This window comes from Onychostoma macrolepis, chromosome 19, assembly GCF_012432095.1.
Source record: "Onychostoma macrolepis isolate SWU-2019 chromosome 19, ASM1243209v1, whole genome shotgun sequence".
NCBI lineage: Eukaryota > Metazoa > Chordata > Actinopteri > Cypriniformes > Cyprinidae > Onychostoma > Onychostoma macrolepis.
In genome coordinates, this window is record NC_081173.1 from 29,555,887 (window position 1) to 29,578,652 (window position 22,766).

General features: G+C 36.8%; 1 protein-coding gene across 9 annotated transcripts in view; it reads right to left on the minus strand.

Annotated features, from left to right (window-relative positions):
* LOC131526366 (NACHT, LRR and PYD domains-containing protein 3-like) overlaps positions 1-21,685 on the minus strand; it is a 30,091-nt gene extending 8,406 nt beyond the window's left edge. For 4 of the 9 annotated variants that reach the window (XM_058754635.1, XM_058754633.1, XM_058754637.1 and 1 more), the window contains exons 1-12: positions 21,599-21,685; positions 18,572-18,659; positions 18,218-18,334; positions 17,214-17,333; positions 16,970-17,086; positions 16,741-16,857; positions 12,956-13,072; positions 11,504-11,620; positions 11,265-11,381; positions 10,773-10,868; positions 8,926-10,698; positions 5,402-5,575 (exon numbers count right to left, since the gene is read on the minus strand). In XM_058754635.1, the coding sequence (XP_058610618.1) occupies positions 5,402-5,575; positions 8,926-10,698; positions 10,773-10,868; positions 11,265-11,381; positions 11,504-11,620; positions 12,956-13,072; positions 16,741-16,857; positions 16,970-17,086; positions 17,214-17,333; positions 18,218-18,334; positions 18,572-18,621 (2,915 nt within the window). In that variant the 5' untranslated portion in view covers positions 18,622-18,659; positions 21,599-21,685. Of the gene's footprint in view, positions 1-5,401; positions 5,612-8,925; positions 10,699-10,772; positions 10,869-11,264; positions 11,382-11,503; positions 11,621-12,955; positions 13,073-16,740; positions 16,858-16,969; positions 17,087-17,213; positions 17,334-18,217; positions 18,335-18,571; positions 18,660-18,768; positions 18,975-21,598 lie in introns of those variants that run through there. The other 5 variants (XM_058754634.1, XM_058754641.1, XM_058754638.1 and 2 more) reach the window with 5 other exon arrangements.
* Between the last annotated feature and the right edge of the window lie 1,081 nt (positions 21,686-22,766).

Genomic DNA, 22,766 nt, shown 5'->3' on the forward strand with positions numbered 1-22,766 from the left:
ACTGTTTGCGGGCTTTCTTGTGCATTATCTTTAGAAGAGGCTTCCTTCTGGGATGACAGCCATGCAGACCAATTTGATGCAGTGTGCGGCGTATGGTCTGAACACTGACAGGCTGACCCCCCACCCCTTCAACCTCTGCAGCAATGCTGGCAGCACTCATACATCTATTTCCCAAACACAACCTCTGGATATGGCGCTGAGCATTTCATTTTAGCTAGTAATTTGATGCTATAAAAATGGGTGTGTCGTTATGGTTGATTGGGACTGCGGGAGGTTGGGGCGGGAGTTTGATTCCGCGGCTCCACCTCACGACACTACTGCGCAGACTCGGGCTCCAAACGAACCTCTACTGCGCAGACTCGGGCTCCAAATGACGTCATTTTCTCAAGATGGCAGCAGCCATACTGAGATGTATTCGCTTCACTTTTCTATAGTGGAAGGAAGCGGAGATGCGTCGACCATCTTTTTTTACAGTTTCTATCCACGGACTGTTACCGAAAAACAATGTCTAAAGAATTAGGAATCAAACTAAGCAATGGGCTTGTTGTTTCTGCAGCTTGCTCAGGTTGTTATTCTTTTAATAATTTATTGTACAAAGAATGGGTTACAAATGATGACGTGCGATTAACCGCCAAACCACGATATTGGTTGCATCTTCACCGTGGTAAAAAAAAATCCCATACCGTCACAGCCCTAATCACGGGACTTAATTTTGTGTTCCCTGATATGCTTTTTTTGACTCAAGTGAATCATCCCTTTAAATTGGTATTGATATGAAGGGCAATACTGATGTGAAGGGCATTTTATCATCATGAAATTATATACTGAGGTATAATTTTCATCATGATATATTTTGGGACATGATTGTCATTATCATATGCCTTGGAGTGAGAATGGGCTGATTTTTTTGGAATGGATTTCAAAGGAAGACAGGCTCTACATTGAGTTAACCTGATTTCTGTGACGAAACAGCTGATTATTTATCAATTGACAGTAGGGGTGTGCGATAGACGATTATGACGATATCACGATATGACGATTTTTGATCGTGGACGATAAAAATGTCTCCACGATCTGCTTTTGAAGAAATATTGTATTATCGTGCTACAGCGTATATTCTATCAGCTGCAGTTCTTGTTCTACCGTCTCAATATACTATACAACGCTACATACATTCACATCAGTGTTGACTCAGCGATAGAGAGACACTGCACTTATTTGCAATCACAAAAGTACATTAGTCGCATCTGCTTTAAAGCCTGGCCAGTTAAACAATTTATTCACACGCTGGTCTGACGTGCGCTTTTTCTGAGCCTACACCCGAATCGCATGCGATAAAGCCAAACAGCACCTGATTACTGAACTAAGCTATCTTTTGCACTAATACTGTCAAAACACACAAGGTTTATGTATAGAATCGGTTGGTTATGTCTAAAATGAAGGTCTTAAAGGGACAGTACTGAATATGCTGCTGCTTGTCATTAAAGGCATAGTTCACCCTAAAACTTAATTTCTTTCATTATTTACTAACTCGCATGTTGTCCCAAACCTGTATTAATTTCTTTCTTGTGCTGCACAAGAACACAAAATAAGATATTTTTAAGAATGTGGGTAACCAAACAGTTTGTCGCCTTGGAATTATATGGTTCTATCTGCATTCTGAGTGGTTTTGAGATATTGAGCTTCAAAGTTTTGCATTCCATATAGCAAAAATTATATGGGGAACAAGTCTATTTCCTACATGAAAATGACAGAGACCCTAAATCAGGGTTCCTCAAATCTTTCCCAGGAGGGCCAATCTGCTGCAGAGTTTAGCTCCAACCCTGATCAAACTCGCCTACCTGTGATTTTCTAATGATCTTGAAGACTCTGATTAGCATGCTCAGGTGTGTTTGATTAGGGTTAGAGCTAAACTCAGCAGGAGTGGGCCAGATTTGAGGATGCCTGCCCTAAATGTATTCTAAATGTACAATATCAAAATCCTCTCAAATTTTTAAATGGGGATTTTTGGAACAGGTCAAATGCAGATAGAACCTTCTAATTCTAAAAAGTAATTTTCCGCTTGGAATTATAAGGTTCTATCTTGTAAAACATTAATTGAAGCAGTGTTGCCAACTTAGCGACTTTGTCGCTAGATTTAACGACTTTTCAGACCCCCCTAGCGACTTTTTTCCAAAAAAGCGACTAGTGACAAATCTACCGACTTCTTGGACAAACCTTAGCGAGTCTCTTTGACTGCGAATCTCTCACTGGTACTACCGCAAGAGAGCGAGATCTTGCTTTCACAGCGCACACACACCTCCCTCTCTCTCTCTGCTCTGTTCATCGAGCAGCATGTTCAGTTAAAATAGATGATGTTGCTTCCCTAATTTTACATGCAAATATAGCCGAAAACACGGCACAGCAATTGTCTTTGTCTTTGCTTATGTTATGTGTATTTGATTTCATCAGACGACGGCTCGATTTATAAATCAAGATTTTTTTGCAGATTAACATCTTGGAAGGGAGCTGGTTATGTAGCCTTAAAGGGCCACATTTCAGTCACTATTTCATATTCATCCCATTGACTGACAACAGAAACAGTAAATTATATAAATGAAAACAGTTTTATTGAGAATTTGGCTAAATTAAAATACAGTATGTGAGCACAGAGAGGCAAACAAATGTAAAAGGCAATACGACGCAATCACGTGAATATGCTAATTAGCGTATGATGTCATCTGGCGACATTTAGCGACTTTTCAAACTGGCTTTAGCTACTTTCCATTGAAAAAAGTTGGCAACACTGAATTGAAGCAACAATTTTCAAGAAATACAAATAGTTTTTTTTATCATTTTTTTAAAACATAAAATTAGTGTGTCAACATGTATGAGAAAGGTAAATTTAATGCTTTCTTTATCACATTTATTCCATATTTTAGGACAAATATTTTTTTCTTGGTTAAGTTAGGAACAAAGGGCAATACTAAATATTTTGTTCAGTGCTAATGTTCATTTTAGCTAGGATTATAGTGGGTAATTAAACACATTATTGAGGGAACAGTTAAGGCAGCTAAAGTTACTCTAATCCATCTGACCAGGACTTTATTCTACAAAAAGCGGGACAGGGAAATGGCTTTCTCTTTAGATCAGTATGGCCGAGGTAACATTCTGAAGTTTATTGTTGTAATTAAGACCCCATCATTTAAATTGTTGACTATTTGATATTTAAGGATTAATGTTGTAAAATTTAAGAAATTTTAAGACTTTAAACTGCATGAATATTTCACCAATCATTACATATTCTGGTTTTTAGCTACCCAGACTTATATCCAGCACGGATGGATATCTAATTGCTGCAACAGCAAACTCTCCTGATATTTTAAGAACATAACATTTAAAAAAAGAATAAAATAAGCATACTTTCTTATCTTTTGAAACTTAGAAGGGTTTGATTTGAGCAGATGATTTTACCATCACTGCCATTGTCAGAGCGCATTTCCCCAGTATATAGCCTGCATTCAGCATCTGGCTCATATTCACGATCTCAATATATTCTCAAAACTATCGTTTTCAGCATCTTCAAAAACAACATTTTGATCGCTATTCACCACATCCACCATCAAACGACAGTGACACTTATATCTCATTATGTGCAGTAATTGCTCTGCAGTAAAGCCATTCGAGCCAGTTACATTTTTGCAGATGATTATTTGTTTTATGCATGTGCTAATTATGAGTGAAAAATCACGTCATCATTATGTTTTAAACAGTTCCACTTTGTGGAATAAAGGTGAATTGCACTTATTGATTATGCAGACACGTAATTATTGTTGTTTAATGTTTAATCTTTCCTGCTGTTATAGAGCAGTCCGGCTACATTACAAAGAACGTTGATCCTGATTGGTCCTCTTTCTTGCATTCGAAGTGCTGATTGGCTGATTCACAGAAAGAACCTTATAGAACCAAGTTAAGAGTTCGACTTTGTAGATAGAACCTTTTTGTTTTCTAAATAAAAAGTCCTAAAATGTACAAAACTTAAAAAAAAAATACATCACATAATGTAAATAAGTTGTCACAGAATAAGAATATGTGAATAACTCAATTTTGACAAAAATGTCAGCTAGAACCTTATAATTCCATGGGGACGAGTTGCTGGTCCACATAGGCTTTGATAGTAGGCAAACAAATACTATTGAATAAGTCACTGGGGACTGTTTGGTTTTCCACGTTCCTCAAAATAGCATTTATGTTCAGCAGAAGAAAATCATTCAGGTTTAAAGCAACTTTTGAGTGAGTAAATGATGGTATAAAAATAAAACACTTTTTATTTTGGGGATATTTACTCCGTTAATGTTAATGTTAATGTTAATGTTAATAAAACACCAAAACACAAAAAAGAAAAATCACTCACTACTCTTGACTGAAAAACTTTAATACAGTGGCTTTAATAGGAATCAATCTACTGTATATAGTTTTATTTTTATATTTGTTCATTCAATTTCTTGAATGCTCCTGCTAAATAAACCTAATGCACCTGAAAATAAAACACTGTTTTATTTGTACATTATGTGTATTTGTAACGTGTATCTTTGTTCTCATTTTTTAATAACAAAGATAAAATAATGACAAAGATTCTTTGCCCACTTTGGCCTAAATATCTGCCATTCTTTTAAAATATTTTTGTCGCCTTGAAAGGCTTTGTCTTTATAATAGGGAAATTAGTTTGGCTGTAATGCTCAGACAACTTGCAAAATAGTAAAACCAACATGACACAGAATAGTGATAAAATCGTGAATCATGATATTTCTAAAAAATATTGTGATATGATATTTTTGCCATATCGCCCACCCCTAATTGACAGCATGTCTGCTAATGTTCAACATTTTTACCATTAAACATTCATTTTGAGCTATATTTGGAGGTCACAATGGAGTAAATGCTGTTCAAATATAAAATATATATTTTTTTTATATTTTGGTTTCATTATTTTATTTATTTATTTTATTATAATGGTACCTGCAATTAATGACTGTCGTAAAGCTGAAAGCGAATGAATGATTCGAAATCAGATTTAACAAATACATTTCAATCTAAGATGTGACTGTGCTAATCTGGTTTATTTCAGACATTTTTGTTTTGGCTAGTAAAATTTCTAAATGGCTGGTAACTTAATGTAGTAGACAAATTGGCTGGTCAGTGACAAAAGTAATTTCAAACTGGTTATATCGGTAACTGTAGGTTACTAATCAGAAGTACTATTTAAATGATGGCAAGCAAGGGCGGATTATTAAATATTATTATACACAACCTCTCCTCAAAGTTACAATCTTTTAGTCTTGTTTAGTTTTTGTTTATTTTGTTCATTATTGGGCATATGAAGAAAACAGAGGAGAATATTGACACATTTATACAATCTTACCACAGGTTCTCGAGTTTACAGTGAGGATCCTTCAGCCCATCAGAGAGCAGATTCACTCCTGATGCTCCTAGATTGTTCCCAGTCAGATCCACACATCTAAGATGTGAAGGGTTTGATCTCAGAGCTGAAGCCAAAGCAGCATAACCTTCATCTGTGACACCACAATAACTCAAGCTGTACAGATTAGAGATGCATTCATGGTGAATTCAGCTGCAATTATAGAATAAATGTGTAAACTACAAATGTGATTTATAGAGGAAGTAAAACATTCACATAAACATCATTAAAGGGGTCATGAACTGAGAAATCTAAGTTCCCCTAATATATTGACATACAGTGAGGAAAATAAGTATTTGAACACCCTGCTATTTTGCAAGTTCTCCCACTTAGAAATCATGGAGGGGTCTGAAATTGTCATCGTAGGTGCATGTCCACTGTGAGAGACATAATCTAAAAAAAAAATCCAGAAATCACAATGTATGATTTTTAACTATTTATTTGTATGATACAGCTGCAAATAAGTATTTGAACACCTGTCTATCAGCTAGAATTCTGACCCTCAAAGACCTGTTAGTCTGCCTTTAAAATGTCCACCTCCACTCCATTTATTATCCTAAATTAGATGCACCTGTTTGAGGTCGTTAGCTGCATAAAGACACCTGTCCACCCCATACAATCAGTAAGAATCCAACTACTAACATGGCCAAGACCAAAGAGCTGTCCAAAGACACTAGAGACAAAATTGTACACCTCCACAAGGCTGGAAAGAGCTACGGGAAATTGCCAAGCAGCTTGGTGAAAAAAGGTCCACTGTTGGAGCAATCATTAGAAAATGGAAGAAGCTAAACATGACTGTCAATCTCCCTCGGACTGGGGCTCCATGCAAGATCTCACCTCGTGGGGTCTCAATGATCCTAAGAAAGATGAGAAATCAGCCCAGAACTACACGGGAGGAGCTGGTCAATGACCTGAAAAGAGCTGGGACCACCGTTTCCAAGGTTACTGTTGGTAATACACTAAGACATCATGGTTTGAAATCATGCATGGCACGGAAGGTTCCCCTGCTTAAACCAGCACATGTCCAGGCCCGACTTAAGTTTGCCAATGACCATTTGGATGATCCAGAGGAGTCATGGGAGAAAGTCATGTGGTCAGATGAGACCAAAATATAACTTTTGGTCATAATTCCACTAAACGTGTTTGGAGGAAGAAGAATGATGAGTACCATCCAAGAACACCATCCCTACTGTGAAGCATGGGGTGGTAGCATCATGCTTTGGGGTGTTTTTCTGCACATGGGACAGGCGACTGCACTGTATTAAGGAGAGGATGACCGGGGCCATGTATTGCGAGATTTTGGGGAACAACCTCCTTCCCTCAGTTAGAGCATTGAAGATGGGTCGAGGCTGGGTCTTCCAACATGACAATGACCGAAGCACACAGCCAGGATAACCAAGGAGTGGCTCTGTAAGAAGCATATCAAGGTTCTGGCGTGGCCTAGCCAGTCTCAGACCTAAACCCAATGGAGAATCTTTGGAGGAGCTCAAACTCCGTGTTTCTCAGCGACAGGCCAGAAACCTGACTGATCTAGAGAAGTTCCGTGTGGAGGAGTGGGCCAAAATCCCTCCTGCAGTGTGTGCAAACCTGGTGAAAAACTACAGGAAAGCGTTTGACCTCTGTAATTGCAAACAAAGGCTACTGTACCAAATATTAACATTGATTTTCTCAGGTGTTCAAATACTTATTTGCAGCTGTATCATACAAATAAATAGTTAAAAATCATACATTGTGATTTCTGGATTTTTTTTAGATTATGTCTCTCACAGTGGACATGCACCTACGATGACAATTTCAGACCCCTCCATGATTTCTAAGTGGGAGAACTTGCAAAATAGCAGGGTGTTCAAATACTTATTTTCCTCACTGTATAAGAGGTCAAAACATCCTGTACGTTTTGAGATCTCAAACATTCTCATTAGTCTAAAAACAGCTTATACTGAACCCAATCTGCCAAAACAACAGGCTGTGGAATGTGCTACTTTATGACATAATAGCGTGGCTAAACACTGCCTCCGCAGAACCAATTCGAGTGTGTAGTAGGCAAATGATGAGAGCAGCGCAGGACTACATCGAAACCAAACAATAAACTTTATTTTAATGAAGATCCAAACAGCGTCAGAAAGAACTTAGTCCTTTGTTCACTTCATTTTACTGCAGATTCGTTCACAAACAAGACACAATTTGATTTATTGGTTCATCTGTTATCGAGTATTTATGCAGTTTTTTTTTTTGTCATATTTATGGGCTTTATGCCTTTATTGGTTAGGACAGCAGAGAGCAGACAGGAAATCATAACGGTGAGAGAGGGGTGGGATCGGCAAAGGACCTCAAGACAGGAATCGAACTCGGTCGCCACAAGCACAGTTGCACTATATGTCGGCGCACTAACCACGAGGCTATCATGCTGACATTTATGCATATTTAACCTAAATCACAGCAGCGTCCATCTATGGCGAATGTAGGCTGTCAAACATACACAACTATTAGCCAATCATAGCAGTAGGCGTTTACTTTCGAGTCTACAATCTGCCACGCCTATTCAAACAGAGCGTTCTGATGAGGGGGGTCAAAAAAGATCAGAAAATAGCTAATTGGTTCTAAATTCTGATGTTTTTTGATATAAAAATCTTGATAACATCATAAGTGGACCTCAGAGAACAGTAAAAATAGTGAAAACACGCAGTTCATCACCCCTTTAATGCCAATTTACACAACACAGACAGATACAGACCAATGCCAACAGCCGATCATGTGCATCACTTCTCAGACTCAGATGTTCCAAGACATGACAAATGCTGATTCAACATGTTCATTAGGTGAAAACAAGTGCCGAAAAAAGCTAACAGACACTGATAGGGTAACACGCCGATTTGACAAAACCCGAGGAACATGTCTGTTGCCATTTGTCTGCATCTGTTGGTACTGTGTGAATTGGCCTTTGGAGGACAAACAGTCCTAATCACACATTATCAGTATTAGTTCACCTGATTCTGTCATTAATTACTCACTCTCATGACGCTCCAAACCAGTAAGACCTTTGTTCATCTTTGGAACACAAATTAAGATATTTTTGAAGACCCTGCATGGACAGCAATGCAACTGAAGCGCTCCCAGGCCCAGAAAGGTAGTACGGACATTGTTAAAATAGTCCATGTGCCATCAGTGATTCAACCATAACGTTATGAAGCTACAAGAACAGTGTGCAAAGAAAACAAAAATAACGACTTTATTTATACAATATAGTTGGTTACTATCTATGCACAGTCAGACAGCTCTCAGATTTCACCAAAAATATCTTAGTAAGTGTTCCAAAGGTGAACGAAAGTCTTAGGGGTTTGGAACGACATGAAGTTGAGTAATTAAATGACATAATTTTCATTTTTGGGTGAACTACACCTTTAAAAAAATTATAAAAAATGTGACCATGTTTAATCAGTGTAGTGATTGTTGTCAATGTGACTTACTAAGCAAATCTGGATTCTTTAATAACAGGCAGCAGCTTCTGAAGAACTTCATCTGCTGTATTTTGGGCTCCAATAAACTGCTTTAGTTTAAAAACATCCATCTCCTGCTCTGATGTCAGCAACACATAAACCAGAGCTGACCACTGTGAAGAGGAGAGTTTGGTTTCTCCTATTTCTCCACGTCTCAGATAATCTTGGATCTCCTGCATCAGTGAACGATCACCCAGTTCATTCAGACAGTGAAACAGATTGATGGATCTCTCTGGAGAGCGATTCTCCCTAATTCTCTGTTTGATGAACTGAACTGTTTCCTCATTGTTGTAGGAGCAGCTTCCTGTCTGTGTCAGTAGTTCTCGTAAGAGAGTCTGACTGGACTCCAATGAGAGACCCAGAAGAAAACGCAGGAAAAGGTCCAGATGTCCATTCTTACTCTGTAAAGCATTATTCACAGCTCTCTGATGCAGCTCAGATATTAAATTACATTTCTTCTGGTTTAAAACCTTAGACAACAGACGTTCTTTAGTTTGGTCAAAGACACTGATTTTGTCATTTGTAAAGGAAAAATGTGCATACAGAGCTGCTAGATGTTCCTGAATGCTCAGATGAACAAAGCAGAAGACTTTCCACTGATTCAAGCCAAACTCCTCTCTGAAGATCTGAGTGCACAATCCTGAGTACACTGATGCTTCTGTCTCATCAATGCCACACTCTCTCAGGTCTTCCTCATAGAAGATCAGGTTGCCTTTCACAAGCTGCTCAAAAGCCAGTTTCCCCAGTTTGACAATCATGTCTTCATCTTTGACTTTCTTCTCATAGTCCTTCTCATGTTTGATATTGGTCTGAATGATCAGGAAGTGTGTGTACATTTGAGTGAGAGTCTTGGGAATCTCTCCACTCTCTGCTGGACTCAACATCTTCTCTAGAACAGTGGCTGAGATCCAGCAGAACACAGGGATGTGGCACATGATGTGGAGGCTCCTTGATGACTTCAGGTGTGTAATGATTGTATCGGCCAGACTCTGATCACTGATTCTCTTCCTGAAGTATTTCTCCTTCTGTGGTTCATTGAAGCCTCGTACCTCTGTCACTCGATGGACAAACTCAGAGGGGACGAGATCAGCTGCTGCTGGTCTAGAGGTGATCCAGATGAGAGCAGAGGGAAGCAGATTCCCCGCAATGATGTTTGTCAGCAGCACGTCCACTGAGGTTGATTCACTTACATCACACAACCTCACATTGCTCTGAAAATCCAGAGACTGACGACACTCATCCAGTCCATCAAAGATGAACAACACTTTATATTCATCACTGGATATTTTCAGTTGTTTTGTTTCAGGGAAAAATACATGAAGAAGATCTGAAAGACTGAGTTTTTTGTCCTTCATCAAGTTGAGTTCTCTGAAAGGAAGTGGAAATATGAGCTGGATATCTTGATTCTTTTTCCCTTCAGCCCAGTCCACAATGAACTTCTGCACAGAGACCGTTTTTCCAATGCCAGCAACTCCCTTTGTCAGCACAGTTCTGATGGCTTTGTCTTTTCCAGATAAAGGTCTAAAGATGTCATTGCATTTGATTGGTGTGTCCTCTTTTGCTGCTCTCCTGGATTGTGTCTCAATCTGTCTCACCTCATGCTCATTACTGATCTCTCCACTTTCACTCTCTGTGATGTAGAGCTCTGTGTAGATCTCATGCAGGAGTGTTGGGTTTCCCTGCTTTGCTGTTCCTTCATACAGACACTGAAACTTCTTCAGCAGATTTGATTTCAATCTGGCACTAATTAAAAATTAAATAGATTTCAGCAGAGTGATAGACAAAGATAGTCTACTATCTATAAAGAAATGCTGTACCTCAGAATAGATTCTCCGTTATATGTTACAAGCATTGCCCTAGACCCATCTCCACCCATGGACTCACAACTCTGCTCTTGTGGGATTGATTTTTCCCTGTGAAATAGATAGACCTTAATAATCATATAATAATAGAATAAAATATAGCAGATATTATAGACAGCTTGGGGAGGAATAGAATACATGTACATTATGTACAGTAATCAGGATATAAAAGCTCTTAAGTAGTCAGATTACAGGTACATTTAATAAAAAAGGATCCCCTCCCCCCATTTAAAAAACAATATAAATCAATCTTTCGACATAACGCAGTATAGACAACTCTTTGATTAGAGCTCTGGTTCTCTTTTGCTATCCGTGAGTCACCTCTTGGTGGTCTATAAATTAAATTACTTAAATTATTTCTGATTAGAGACAACAATTCACATATATGACAACTGTACGTTGTACAATGATAAACGTCATCTGTCCATCCAGACAGAAATATCGTACCTCGGATCAATTGATGTGTGTCTTCCAGCAAATTTGAATGGTATATCCATAGATTCATCACTCTTAATAGACATACAGCTGGGCTCCGGTGGGTTTGATAGCTCTCTCTGGAACCGACTTTAATAGAATTAAGACAGCAGAGTCCTAATTGACATAAAGACTATTTAAATAGTTGATATGATAACTGTACATTTTACAATGCTAAATGTCGTCTGTCCATCCAGACAAAAACACTGTACCTCGGATCAGTTGATGTGTGCCTTCCAGCAAATTTTAATGGTATATCCATAGACTCGTCACTCTTCATGGACACACAGCTGGGCTCTGGTGGGTTTGTTCGCTCCTTCTGCAATCGACTTTAATAGAGAAAATGTAATAGTTATAATAGAACAGACACAAGAACAGACTATATATAGCTGATATAACAATTGTATATTTTACAGGTCACATCACGAACCAGCAGTGCTTCTGTGAACGGAGAAAACAGAATAAAACTATATAAAAAGGATTATATAGGCTATACACAAAATATATTTCACCTAAAATGTTAACAAGATTAACAAAACAAAAGAAAAAATTGTGCCGAGTTTCAGTACATTGTGACATGCTCCAAAGTTCACAGACAGAAAACCGAGATGGCAGAGCTTAAGTGCCATCCTGTTTGTTTTCTTTATTTTGCAAAAGCTATACAGTTTTGAATGATGTTTTGCTTCTATCTGTATGACCACAAAATTATGCAGTTTCCTCTCTTAGAAGGGAAAATAATGCAGTGATCGCGCTGGCACTTCACATGCTCAAACAACATATTTTTTCTAACTTGAAATCGCAGCCTGTTCATTATCAAAATAAAATACAGTTAAAGAAACATATAGAAAGTTACACTGCTCAATTTAAACAGTCGGTAGTAAAATATGTGTTGCTCAGCATGACCACCGCCTCACTGTACTGTTTACAGCTTATGTGAAGGATGATGATTTTACATCGAATTACAAAGCCTGTAGATTACATAAATAATGTTTTAGCATCCAGATACGTCATGAATATGGAACCATTTGGATTTATGCCAAATGAGAGAGGCAGGCTTCAATTTCACTTTGCTTTATTTACCATATTTTTACCTACATTATTTCTGAATGAAATAATTAAATGTGACGTATAGCCTATGCAAATGATATTTTTTCCTCTCAAAATGCAATTTTTGTACGAGTAGCGATTTATTTATTTTTTTTAACCATGCAGCAAACATTTTAAATATCTTGAAAAAACACTTTAATTTATTTAAAGCGTTGACAGTTTTTCCTCTTGTTTAATACATTTGGCCAAAATATTTTTATAAAAGATGATGCTGTATTGGCTACGTCAAGGCAAGATACCAGACTAAAACTGTCTTCGTATGTTTTTTTTTTTTTTTTTAGAGTAAAGAAAACACTGTACTTATTATTATTATTATTACTATAATAATGATTATTGGCAACAAAAAAAAAGTAAAAAAATTTTTATTAATCTTTTTTTTTTCTCCTCAAACTGGTTTTAGAACTGTAATAATATAGAAGGAACACGTGAACAGAAATGTTAAAATACTGATTCGGCTTGGAGTGAAGCAACTGATTTTTTGGTTTGTTTGTTTGTTTTTATGCCCTGCATTGTACAATGCTAAATGTCATCAACTCATCCAAACAGAAACGCTGTACCTCGGATCAGTTAATTTGTGTCTTCCAGCAAATTTTAATGGTATATCCATAGACTCGCCACTCTTCATAGACACACTGCTGGGCTCCGGTTGGTTTGATCGCTCTTTCTGGAATTGACTTTAATAGAGACAATAGAATAGTCATAATGGAACAGATTATACAGGTGCATCTCAATAAATTAGAATGTCGTGGAAAAGTTCATTTATTTCAATAATTCAACTCAAATTGTGAAACTCGTGTATTAAATAAATTCAATGCACACAGACTGAAGTAGTTTAAGTCTTTGGTTCTTTTAATTGTGATGATTTTGGCTCACATTTAACAAAAACCCACCAATTCACTATCTCAACAAGTTAGAATACTTCATAAGACCAATAAAAAAAAACATTTTTAGTGAATTGTTGGCCTTCTGGAAAGTATGTTTATTTACTGTATATGTACTCAATACTTGGTAGGGGCTCCTTTTGCTTTAATTACTGCATCAATTCGGCGTGGCATGGAGGTGATCAGTTTGTGGCACTGCTGAGGTGGTATGGAGACCCAGGTTTCTTTGACAGTGGCCTTCAGCTCATCTGCATTTTTTGGTCTCTTGATTCTCATTTTCCTCTTGATAGATTCTCTATGGGGTTCAGGTCTGGTGAGTTTGCTGGACAGTCAAGCACACCAACACCATGGTCATTTAACCAAACTTTTGGTGCTTTTGGCAGTGTGGGCAGGTGCCAAATCCTGCTGGAAAATAAAATCAGCATCTTTAAAAAGCTGGTCAGCAGAAGGAAGCATGAAGTGCTCCAAAATTTCTTGGTACATGGGTGCAGTGACTTTGGTTTCAAAAACACAATGGACCAACACCAGCAGATGACATTGCACCCCAAATCATCACAGACTGTGGAAACTTAACACTGGACTTCAAGCAACTTGGGCTATGAGCTTCTCCACCCTTCCTCCAGACTCCAGGACCTTGGTTTCCAAATGAAATACAAAACTTGTTCTCATCTGAAAAGAGGACTTTGGACCACTGGGCAACAGTCCAGTTCTTCTTCACCTTAGCCCAGGTAAGACGCCTCTGACATTGTCTGTGGTTCAGGAGTGGCTTAACAAGAGGAATACGACAACTGTAGCCAAATTCCTTGACACGTCTGTGTGTGGCGGCTCTTGATGCCTTGACCCCAGCCTCAGTCCATTCCTTGTGAAGTTCACCCAAATTCTTGAATTGATTTTGCTTGACAATCCTCATAAGGCTGCGGTTCTCTCGGTTGGTTGTGCATCTTTTTCTTCCACACTTTTTCCTTGCACTCAACTTTCTGTTAACATGCTTGGATACAGCACTCTGTGAACAGCCAGCTTCTTCTGCAATGAATGTTTGTGGCTTACCCTCCTTGTGAAGGGTGTCAGTGATTGTCTTCTGGACAACTGTCAGATCAGCAGTCTTCCCCATGATTGTGTAGTTTAGTGAACCAAACTGAGAAACCATTTTGAAGGCTCAGGAAACCTTTGCAGGTGTTTTGAGTTGATTAGCTGATTGGTATGTCACCATCTTCAAATTTGTTGAGATACTGCCCTACCTCCCCACTGGGCAAAGTTACGTCCAGTGGACGTCTTTTTGAAGTTTTCGCAGACGTTGAAAAGACATCCACTGAGGAGCCAGAATGAAAGTTTTTATGACGTCTTTTTTTGACATGTTCTGAGCGTCCATACAAGGTTAAAAACTAGATCAAATGTGGTTAGTGGACATATTTTTAGCATCATTTAAGGTTCATTTAGACTTAATTTATACTGTTTCTGGACCAAATACACGCTCTCAGGATGCATTAGATTTAAACTCATGTTTTTTCAAAGTAATTTCCATTTATAATAGCAAAGCAACTCACAGACACTGTCCAAAAATCATGAAAATAAAAGAATCTTCAATGAAACAGTGTTTAATTAAATGATCAAATAACTAATGATTAAGCATGTGGTAAAATCAACTGCAAATCAAAGACAATAAATCTCTGAAGATCTCAGCAGAGGAGGATCAAACATCTCCACAAACAGCATCACCAGCTTCACTCATTAGATTGACTTTATTTCTGTCAGACATCTATAGCTTTTATTGATAATTACCAGAGGTTTAGATGTTGGTATTTCTCATTTGAACTCACCATTGTGGTGGACAGTGTTTGCTTTAGTTGGGATCTTGGTCCTTGTACTTCTCACGTTAGCTTTTCATTGGTTGCCGTGACTGTGTCTTTGTGAAATACAACTGTTATGGCGAAGAAAGCCAAAGTGAAGCAAGATCAGATGTTATTAGCTTCTTTTTGATGACGGTAAAATCATCACAAATTGAGCATCTGATGTTATTTTAAGTTTTGTTTTATATTTTAGTATTTATACCAAACCTTGTGAAGCTGTACCAAGAGCATTGAAATGATCGCTTATTGTGAAGATGGACAAAATGCATGTGCAGATATTTTGAGGAAACGCATCATGTGGTCACATACAGAGATCAAGATTTTGCACATGAATCACAACAACGGTGACAATCAAAGCAAACAAAAAAGCTTCATGCTGCAATGCATGATGGGTGGCTTCATAGAACAAACTCATCCTTAATTCCTGAGTTTTTTTGTTTTGGTTGTCACCGTTGTTGTGATTCATGCGCAAAATCTTGATGTCTGTGTGTGACTACATGATGAGTTTGCTCAATTTTTGTGTACATGCTTTTCATCCGTAAATATATACATAACAGTTGACACACAACATGAGAGATTAATTTTATTACGATTTTGTTATCATTAACAGGAAAATGTTAACACTTGATTTCAGTTTCCTCTGCCACAACAGTCGTGCTTTTATAAACACACTGTTATAGGGGCTTAAAAAAAGCTAACGCAAGAAGTACGAGGACCAAGATCCCAACTAAAGCAAACACTGTCCACCACAATGGTGAGTTCAAATGAACCATATCAACATCTAAACCGCTGGTAATTATCAATAAAAGCTATAGATGTCTGACAGAAATAAAGTCAATCTAATGAGTGAAGCTGGTGATGCTGTTTGTGGAGATGTTTGATCCTCCTCTGCTGAGATCTTCAGAGATTTATTGTCTTTGATTTGCAGTTGATTTTACCAAATGCTTAATCATTAGTTATTTGATCATTTAATTAAACACTGTTTCAGTGAAGATTATTTTATTTTCATGATTTTTGGACAAACACAATGTCTGTGAGTTGCTTTGCAATTATAAATGGAAATTACATTGAAATAACATGAGTTTAAATCTAATGCATCCTGAGAGTGTTTATTTGGTCCAGAAACAGTATAAATTGTGTCTAAATGAACCTTAAATGATGTTAAAAATATGTTTACTGACCACATTTGAACTAGTTTTTAACCTTGTATGGAGGTTCATGAACGTCTATATCGGACGCTCAGAACACGTCAAAAAAAGACGTCATAAAAACTTTCATTCTGGCTCCTCAGTGGACGTCTTTTCAACGTCTGCAAAGACATAAAAAGACGTCCACTGGACGTAACTTTGCCCAGTGGGTGTAGTGAATTGGTGGGTTTTTGTTAAATGTGAGTCAAAATCATCACAATTAAAAGAACCAAAGACTTAAACTACTTCAGTCTGTGTGCATTGAATTTATTTAATACACAAGATTCACAATTTGAGTTGAATTACTGAAATAAATGAACTTTTCCACGACATTCTAATTTATTGAGATGCACCTGTATACAGTTGACATAACTCTACGTTGTACAATGCTAAATGTAATCTATTCATCCAGACAGAAACACTGTACCTCGGATCAGTTGATTTGTGTCTTCCAGCAAATTTTAATGGTATATCCATAGACTCACCACTTTTCATAGACACACTGCTGGGCTCTGGTTGGTTTGATCGCTCTTTCTGGAATCGACTTTAATAGAGACAATAGAATAGTCATAGTGGAACAGATTATATACAGTTGACATAACTCTACGTTGTGCAATGCTAAATGTAATCTATTCATCCAGACAGAAACACTGTACCTCGGATCAGTTGATTTGTGTCTTCCAGCAAATTTTAATGGTATATCCATAGACTCACCACTTTTCATAGACACATAGCTGTGCTCCGGTGAGTTTGATCGCTCCTTCTGGAATCGACTTTAATAGAGACAATAGAATAGTCATAATAGAGCAGACACAAGAACAGATTCTATACAGTTGATATAACAACTGTATGTTGTACAATGCTAAATGTCATCTATTTCTCCAGACAGAAACATTGTACCTTGTATCAGTTGATGTGTGTCTTCCAGCAAATTTTAATGGTATATCCATAGACTCGCCACTCTTCATGGACACATAGCTGGGCTCCGGTGAGTTTGATCGCTCTTTCTTCTGGAATCGACTTTAACATAATAGAGACAACGGAAGTCATAATAGAATAGAGACAAAAACTATTTATTTAGTTTATATGACAACTGTACATTGCACAATGCTGACAGTCATAAATCCATCTATCTGTCCATCTGCAGAGAAATGTCGCACAGATGCCAAGTCCGTGTATTTACGCGACTTTGGGCTTCTTTTTTGCGAAGTCACTTTAAAAATCACGGGTTTCGGTTTTTTGGGTTATTTAAAAAAATATATGTTTTTTTCCCCCGATATATTATTGACACTGTCTGCTTGCAGGTAAAAGCCAATAAGTGCAATAATTAATGTGCTGTAGGGTTATTTGTCATCACAGCTCGTGCCCCTTCCCCCTTATTGGAGTAAAATCGCGTTTAACTTGCAGACATGTGACTTCAGTAGATGTAAATAGGCAAACAAGGCCACCAACAGAGATGGGGGAAACATGGGAGAAGGTGAAGTAAAGGGACCTAATTTAATTAGTAAAATATTTTTATAATGCATCAATCATTAGCAGTAATACTAATAGTATATACATGGTTCGGGATTATTTTATTATATGTGGCTATATTAAAGCTCCCCCTAAGTGCTCTTGTCTTGTTTTATTCTTCTTTTCCGTAATTATTCTGCTTGCAGGTGATTGGAGGTGTGTGCCCTCCCGCTTTGTTGCAATTTGATGATTTTCTTAAAATAACTTCTGTTTTTGCTCTTGAAACTCTGAGTGGTTTCCGTTCATTATGTTGCAGGCTCATTTATTGATAATAAGCAATTGATAATAAATAATATTGATGATAATATAATAATATTGGACTTGTTTTGGGCTTGTTTTTGAAGTTGCTTTTTGCTTATTTAGCTTGCAAGAGTTGGCAACACTGGTCGTACCTCAGATCAGTTGATGTGTGTCTTCCAGCAAATTTTAATGGTATATCCATAGATTCGTCACTCTTCATGGACACACAGCTGGGCTCTGGTGAGTTTGATCTCTCCACACATAATTTACTTTATCAGAACAGACAAAAAAAAATTCATATAGTGGATTTTACTTGCAGATAAACCTCATATAGGGAATCTTATCTCAGACAAGCTTTACCAATGTTGAAAAGTGATCTTGGCACCAGTATACAATAGAGACAACCACTCAGAACACCTTGCCAAGCAAGGCAAACACCCAGAACCTGTAATGTGGCATACAATGTCTTTCTATAAGACTGGGATCATATGAAGGTTTTGATGTACCTGCATCCAGGAGGAAAATCTCCATCGCTAAATGGTTGTGTGTCCTCCATGGTTCATTCTGTCTTCATGAAACTGCACAGGTCAGAGTCTGATGATTCAAAAACACTGGTTGAGACAAAGTGAATAACAACAGATATCATTTATAAATTACCTGAATATCGTGTTAATGGAGACAAACAGGCAGATTTAACAGACACCTGGGGCCTGTTCCATGATGGTAGATGAACAAATTCAGAGTTACAGGATTAGTTTCGAGTTGACAAAACCAAACTACTCCAATCCGGCTTTGTAGGTACCATGATGCTGATCATCAACCTTCTTTGTCAACTCAGGATTGATCCTAAGTTTGTGGATCGCGTGCACATGAATGTGTGACATCACTGGTGAACAGCCAATCATGAGCCTTGGTTAAAGGTTAAGAGATTGAAGAATATGATGAATTTAAATGCATGTACAATGAAAAAAAGTACTTGTTAATGAAAGAGGACAAATAAAAGAAATTATCTTGCTTTATCAGTGCAGTCACAAGTGAAACTTGTTAAATTATTTTATATAGATGGAAATATACAGCGATAGAGACTCGAACATGTAAGGTCACGTAGTCATTTTTAAAGCATTATCTATTGATTCTACAGCTTATTTATATTACATATGATCTGTATATATTAACATTCACTTAAAATAAATGATTTGTAATAACTGTTAAACTAAAATAGCTTGTGTGTAATGGATTAAATATAATATAAATCATATAATTATACAAATTATAAAATAACTAAATATTTGTTTTTGGCCAGAAATTTTTTTTTAGTACTAGTGACCTTTAATTTGGAGCAAGAGAAACTGGGGGAGTGACTTTTTTGTGTCAGACATGTGTCAATTTTCTAACATCAGATTGGTCCAATTTCAGTTTGAGATCCCTAACTCAGAACATAACCTGCCCGGATGTTAGCTGTGCTATGGCAATTAATGCAGCTAAAAGCCAAACCACTTTCATGGTACCTAAAACCCAGGATTGGTGCAAACTAAACTGAAACTTACCTGGCTAGCCAGCTAATCCGGCTTCATGGTAGGCCCCTGCACTACCTGTCTGTTACAGTGCCCTCCACTAATATTGGCACCCTTGATAAATATGAGCGGCTGTGAAAATAAATCTGAATTGTTTATCCTTTTGATCTTTCACTCAAAAAGTTCACAAAATTCTAACCTATCATTGAAGTAAAACAATTGAAAGTGGGGAGAAAATCTCATGATGAAATAAATGTTTTTCTCCAATGAATGTTGGCCACAATTTTTGGCACCCCTAGAAATTCTTATGAGTAAAATACCTCTGAAGAATTTTCCCATTCATATTTACATTTTTTAGCACACCAGGGTGACTAGGAGCATTAAATTGTCCAGCCATGACTTCCTGTTCCACAGGTTTATAAATATGAGGAACACAAAGGCCAAATTCCCTTAATCATCCATCACAAGGAGTAAAACCTAAGAATATAGTTCTGATGTGCAGAACAAGATTGTTGAGCATCACAAAAGAGAAAGTGGCTGTAAGAAAAGAGTTAAAGTATTGAAAATCCCCATTTCCACCATCAGAGTAATAATTAAGTGCACTGCAAAAAAATTTACAGTAAATTTTTAAATTTAAATTTAAAATTTACAGTAACTTACTGGCAATTTTGGTTGCCAGTAATACTGTAAATTTACAAGAGTACTGTAAATCAATAATTACAATTGTACTGTAAAAATACAGCAAACTCTTGCATGCTGTAAAATTGTTATGATGGTGTGTAAACATTTGGTAAACTTATTTCATTTGATTCTACTAAGAAGGAACATTTCTTAATATAAAACTGCAAACACTTAATTTGTAATAGTAAAGTTACTAAAAACATGACTTTAACTCAAATTGTTGCAGTTTATCATCAGCTATAGCACACATGCATGCGGTAAAGCACTTAACAAAGAGATCATCACTGTATCAGCAACTCTACAGTTACTGTCTTTAAATAAAGCAGCAGAACATCAGTGTTTGTGGCTCATCATTGACTGAAGCACGGGCTCTACTCTCCACCGCAATGGTGATCCACAAAACTACATTAAACTAACAGATCTCTCTTGTGCAAAATAATACAGTTCAGTTAATATTACTTAATATTGGTTCCTATCGACTAAAGATGTTAAAAATCTTTAACATAAAAAAGCAACTTCAAAAACCAGCCCAAAATTATTATATTATCATCAATATTATTTATTATCATTTGCTTTTAGCAGCAAACCCACCAGATTTAGTACAAACAGGTGATTTTTGTGATTTTTTTTTTTAATGAAAGATAAAAAAGTATAAACGATGGAGATTTATTTTCACAGCTGCCTTTGCTCATATTTACCAAGGGTGCCAATATTAGTGGAGGGCACTGTAGATGTTTACAAACACCGAAATCTCATATTTGTGATCTCTTTTCAAAAGGTGAATGAGGCAAACACATTTACAATTCTGTGATAGAAAAAAAAATGTAAACAGTTCACTTATAATTATAATCTAATAGGCTGGAATGTGAAATTACAGAAAGGTTACAACACTGTTTCTTGAACATTACCTAATATGAGCACACCATGCTAAAGTTGCTTTTAAGTAACCCTGTAGTACTAAACCAAGAAGTCACTTTCATGCATCACACTTTACTTGGTCGAAGACTCTTAAAATAAAGTAAAATCATGGCGTACGTAAACAAAATCCAGTTCATATTCATTCTTTTCAAACGCAAACTTTTCTGCGTGTGATATATGCAAATATATGAGTTATGCACGAGTAAGTTCGTAATAATAAACTAAGTTTTTGTAAAAACTTATCATCGTAATAATATAAAACGTGGTAAAAACGGCAACTCGGTGTTCTTATATGTTATTTCTCGAATGGAAAAGTTAAGACCCTTAAGAATATCTTCACTTTAATAGTATCGGTGTTTTCTGTTAAAACCATCGATGCACATTATTAAAAAAGACTTTTGACATTTTTTAAACGCTTACTTTTCGTTGTATGTCATTAGACGCATAGCATTTCTGCTTTACATTTGACAGACAGTAACAGAAAAATAGCAGCAGAGTAGTGCGCATGCTCTTTGCACGAGCGACAGCGAGCCCACACGGAAAAACACGAGTAATCGTCTCTGATTACTGCGAGCATAGACATTATGTCTATGACTGCGAGTGCCTCTGTGTCTTGCAAACGTCGAAACAGACTTGTTCATCTATTGACCTTCGTTCATTTCATACTTCCGTGATGTTTTGTAAAAATTAAATAAAAACTACGAATAAAACCTGTGGGTCATTCTACAGAAATGTACATTTTTCTGTCCCTAGCCTTTACAGAAATATTACAATTGAAAAACACATTAGGGTTAAAAAATATTTATATTTTAAAATAAAAAAATGTGTTATTTGAACAATTAGATCTTCTTGCGCCATCAATGTGGCAATGTTTGTTTTTAATTAATTATAAAGAATTCCAAGCACCACAAAACTGCTCGTCCCCACAGCCATGTAGGCTACAGAGGGAAAGTGCTCTATTTTGAGGTCAAAAACAGGTTTTTCTACCATTTAAAATACAATAATGTATTCATAACTATCAATGATGTGAATGACATAATTTTTTATTTATTTTTTTAAAGCCAAATGAATATTATAAAATATATAATGAAAGTAGTGCTCCCCTGGAGTTGTGTCACTGGTGTTACCATTTAACAAAAATCTCATGATTTCATATGAAGCTTTTAGTTGACGTCACTGGTGTGACCTACTTTATTGTTAGGGAATTGTAAAAAAACAACAAAAAACATGTGACAACATGTGGTTTGATATCTTGCAGCAGACTTTTTGTAAAATGCATTTTTCATGAAAATTGTTACTGGTGTTACCTTCCTTGTGGGTAACATCAGTGAAGATCAGTATATGTTTACATTCTTTTACTAACTGCTTTCACTAAATGCCAAGTGTAAAAATTTAGTCTCATCTAATAATTATAGTTGAAGAATAAGGATCTTTGGTCTAATGTATGTCACTGGTATTACCGTGTTTTGCTTTTCTGTCACATTAAATAAAATGTATCACGTGACATGATCATTTTACATCCATTGAATTCTGCTACACTCGAGAGTTAAGATTTAAAGGATTGTATCATTACTTGTTTATAACTGTT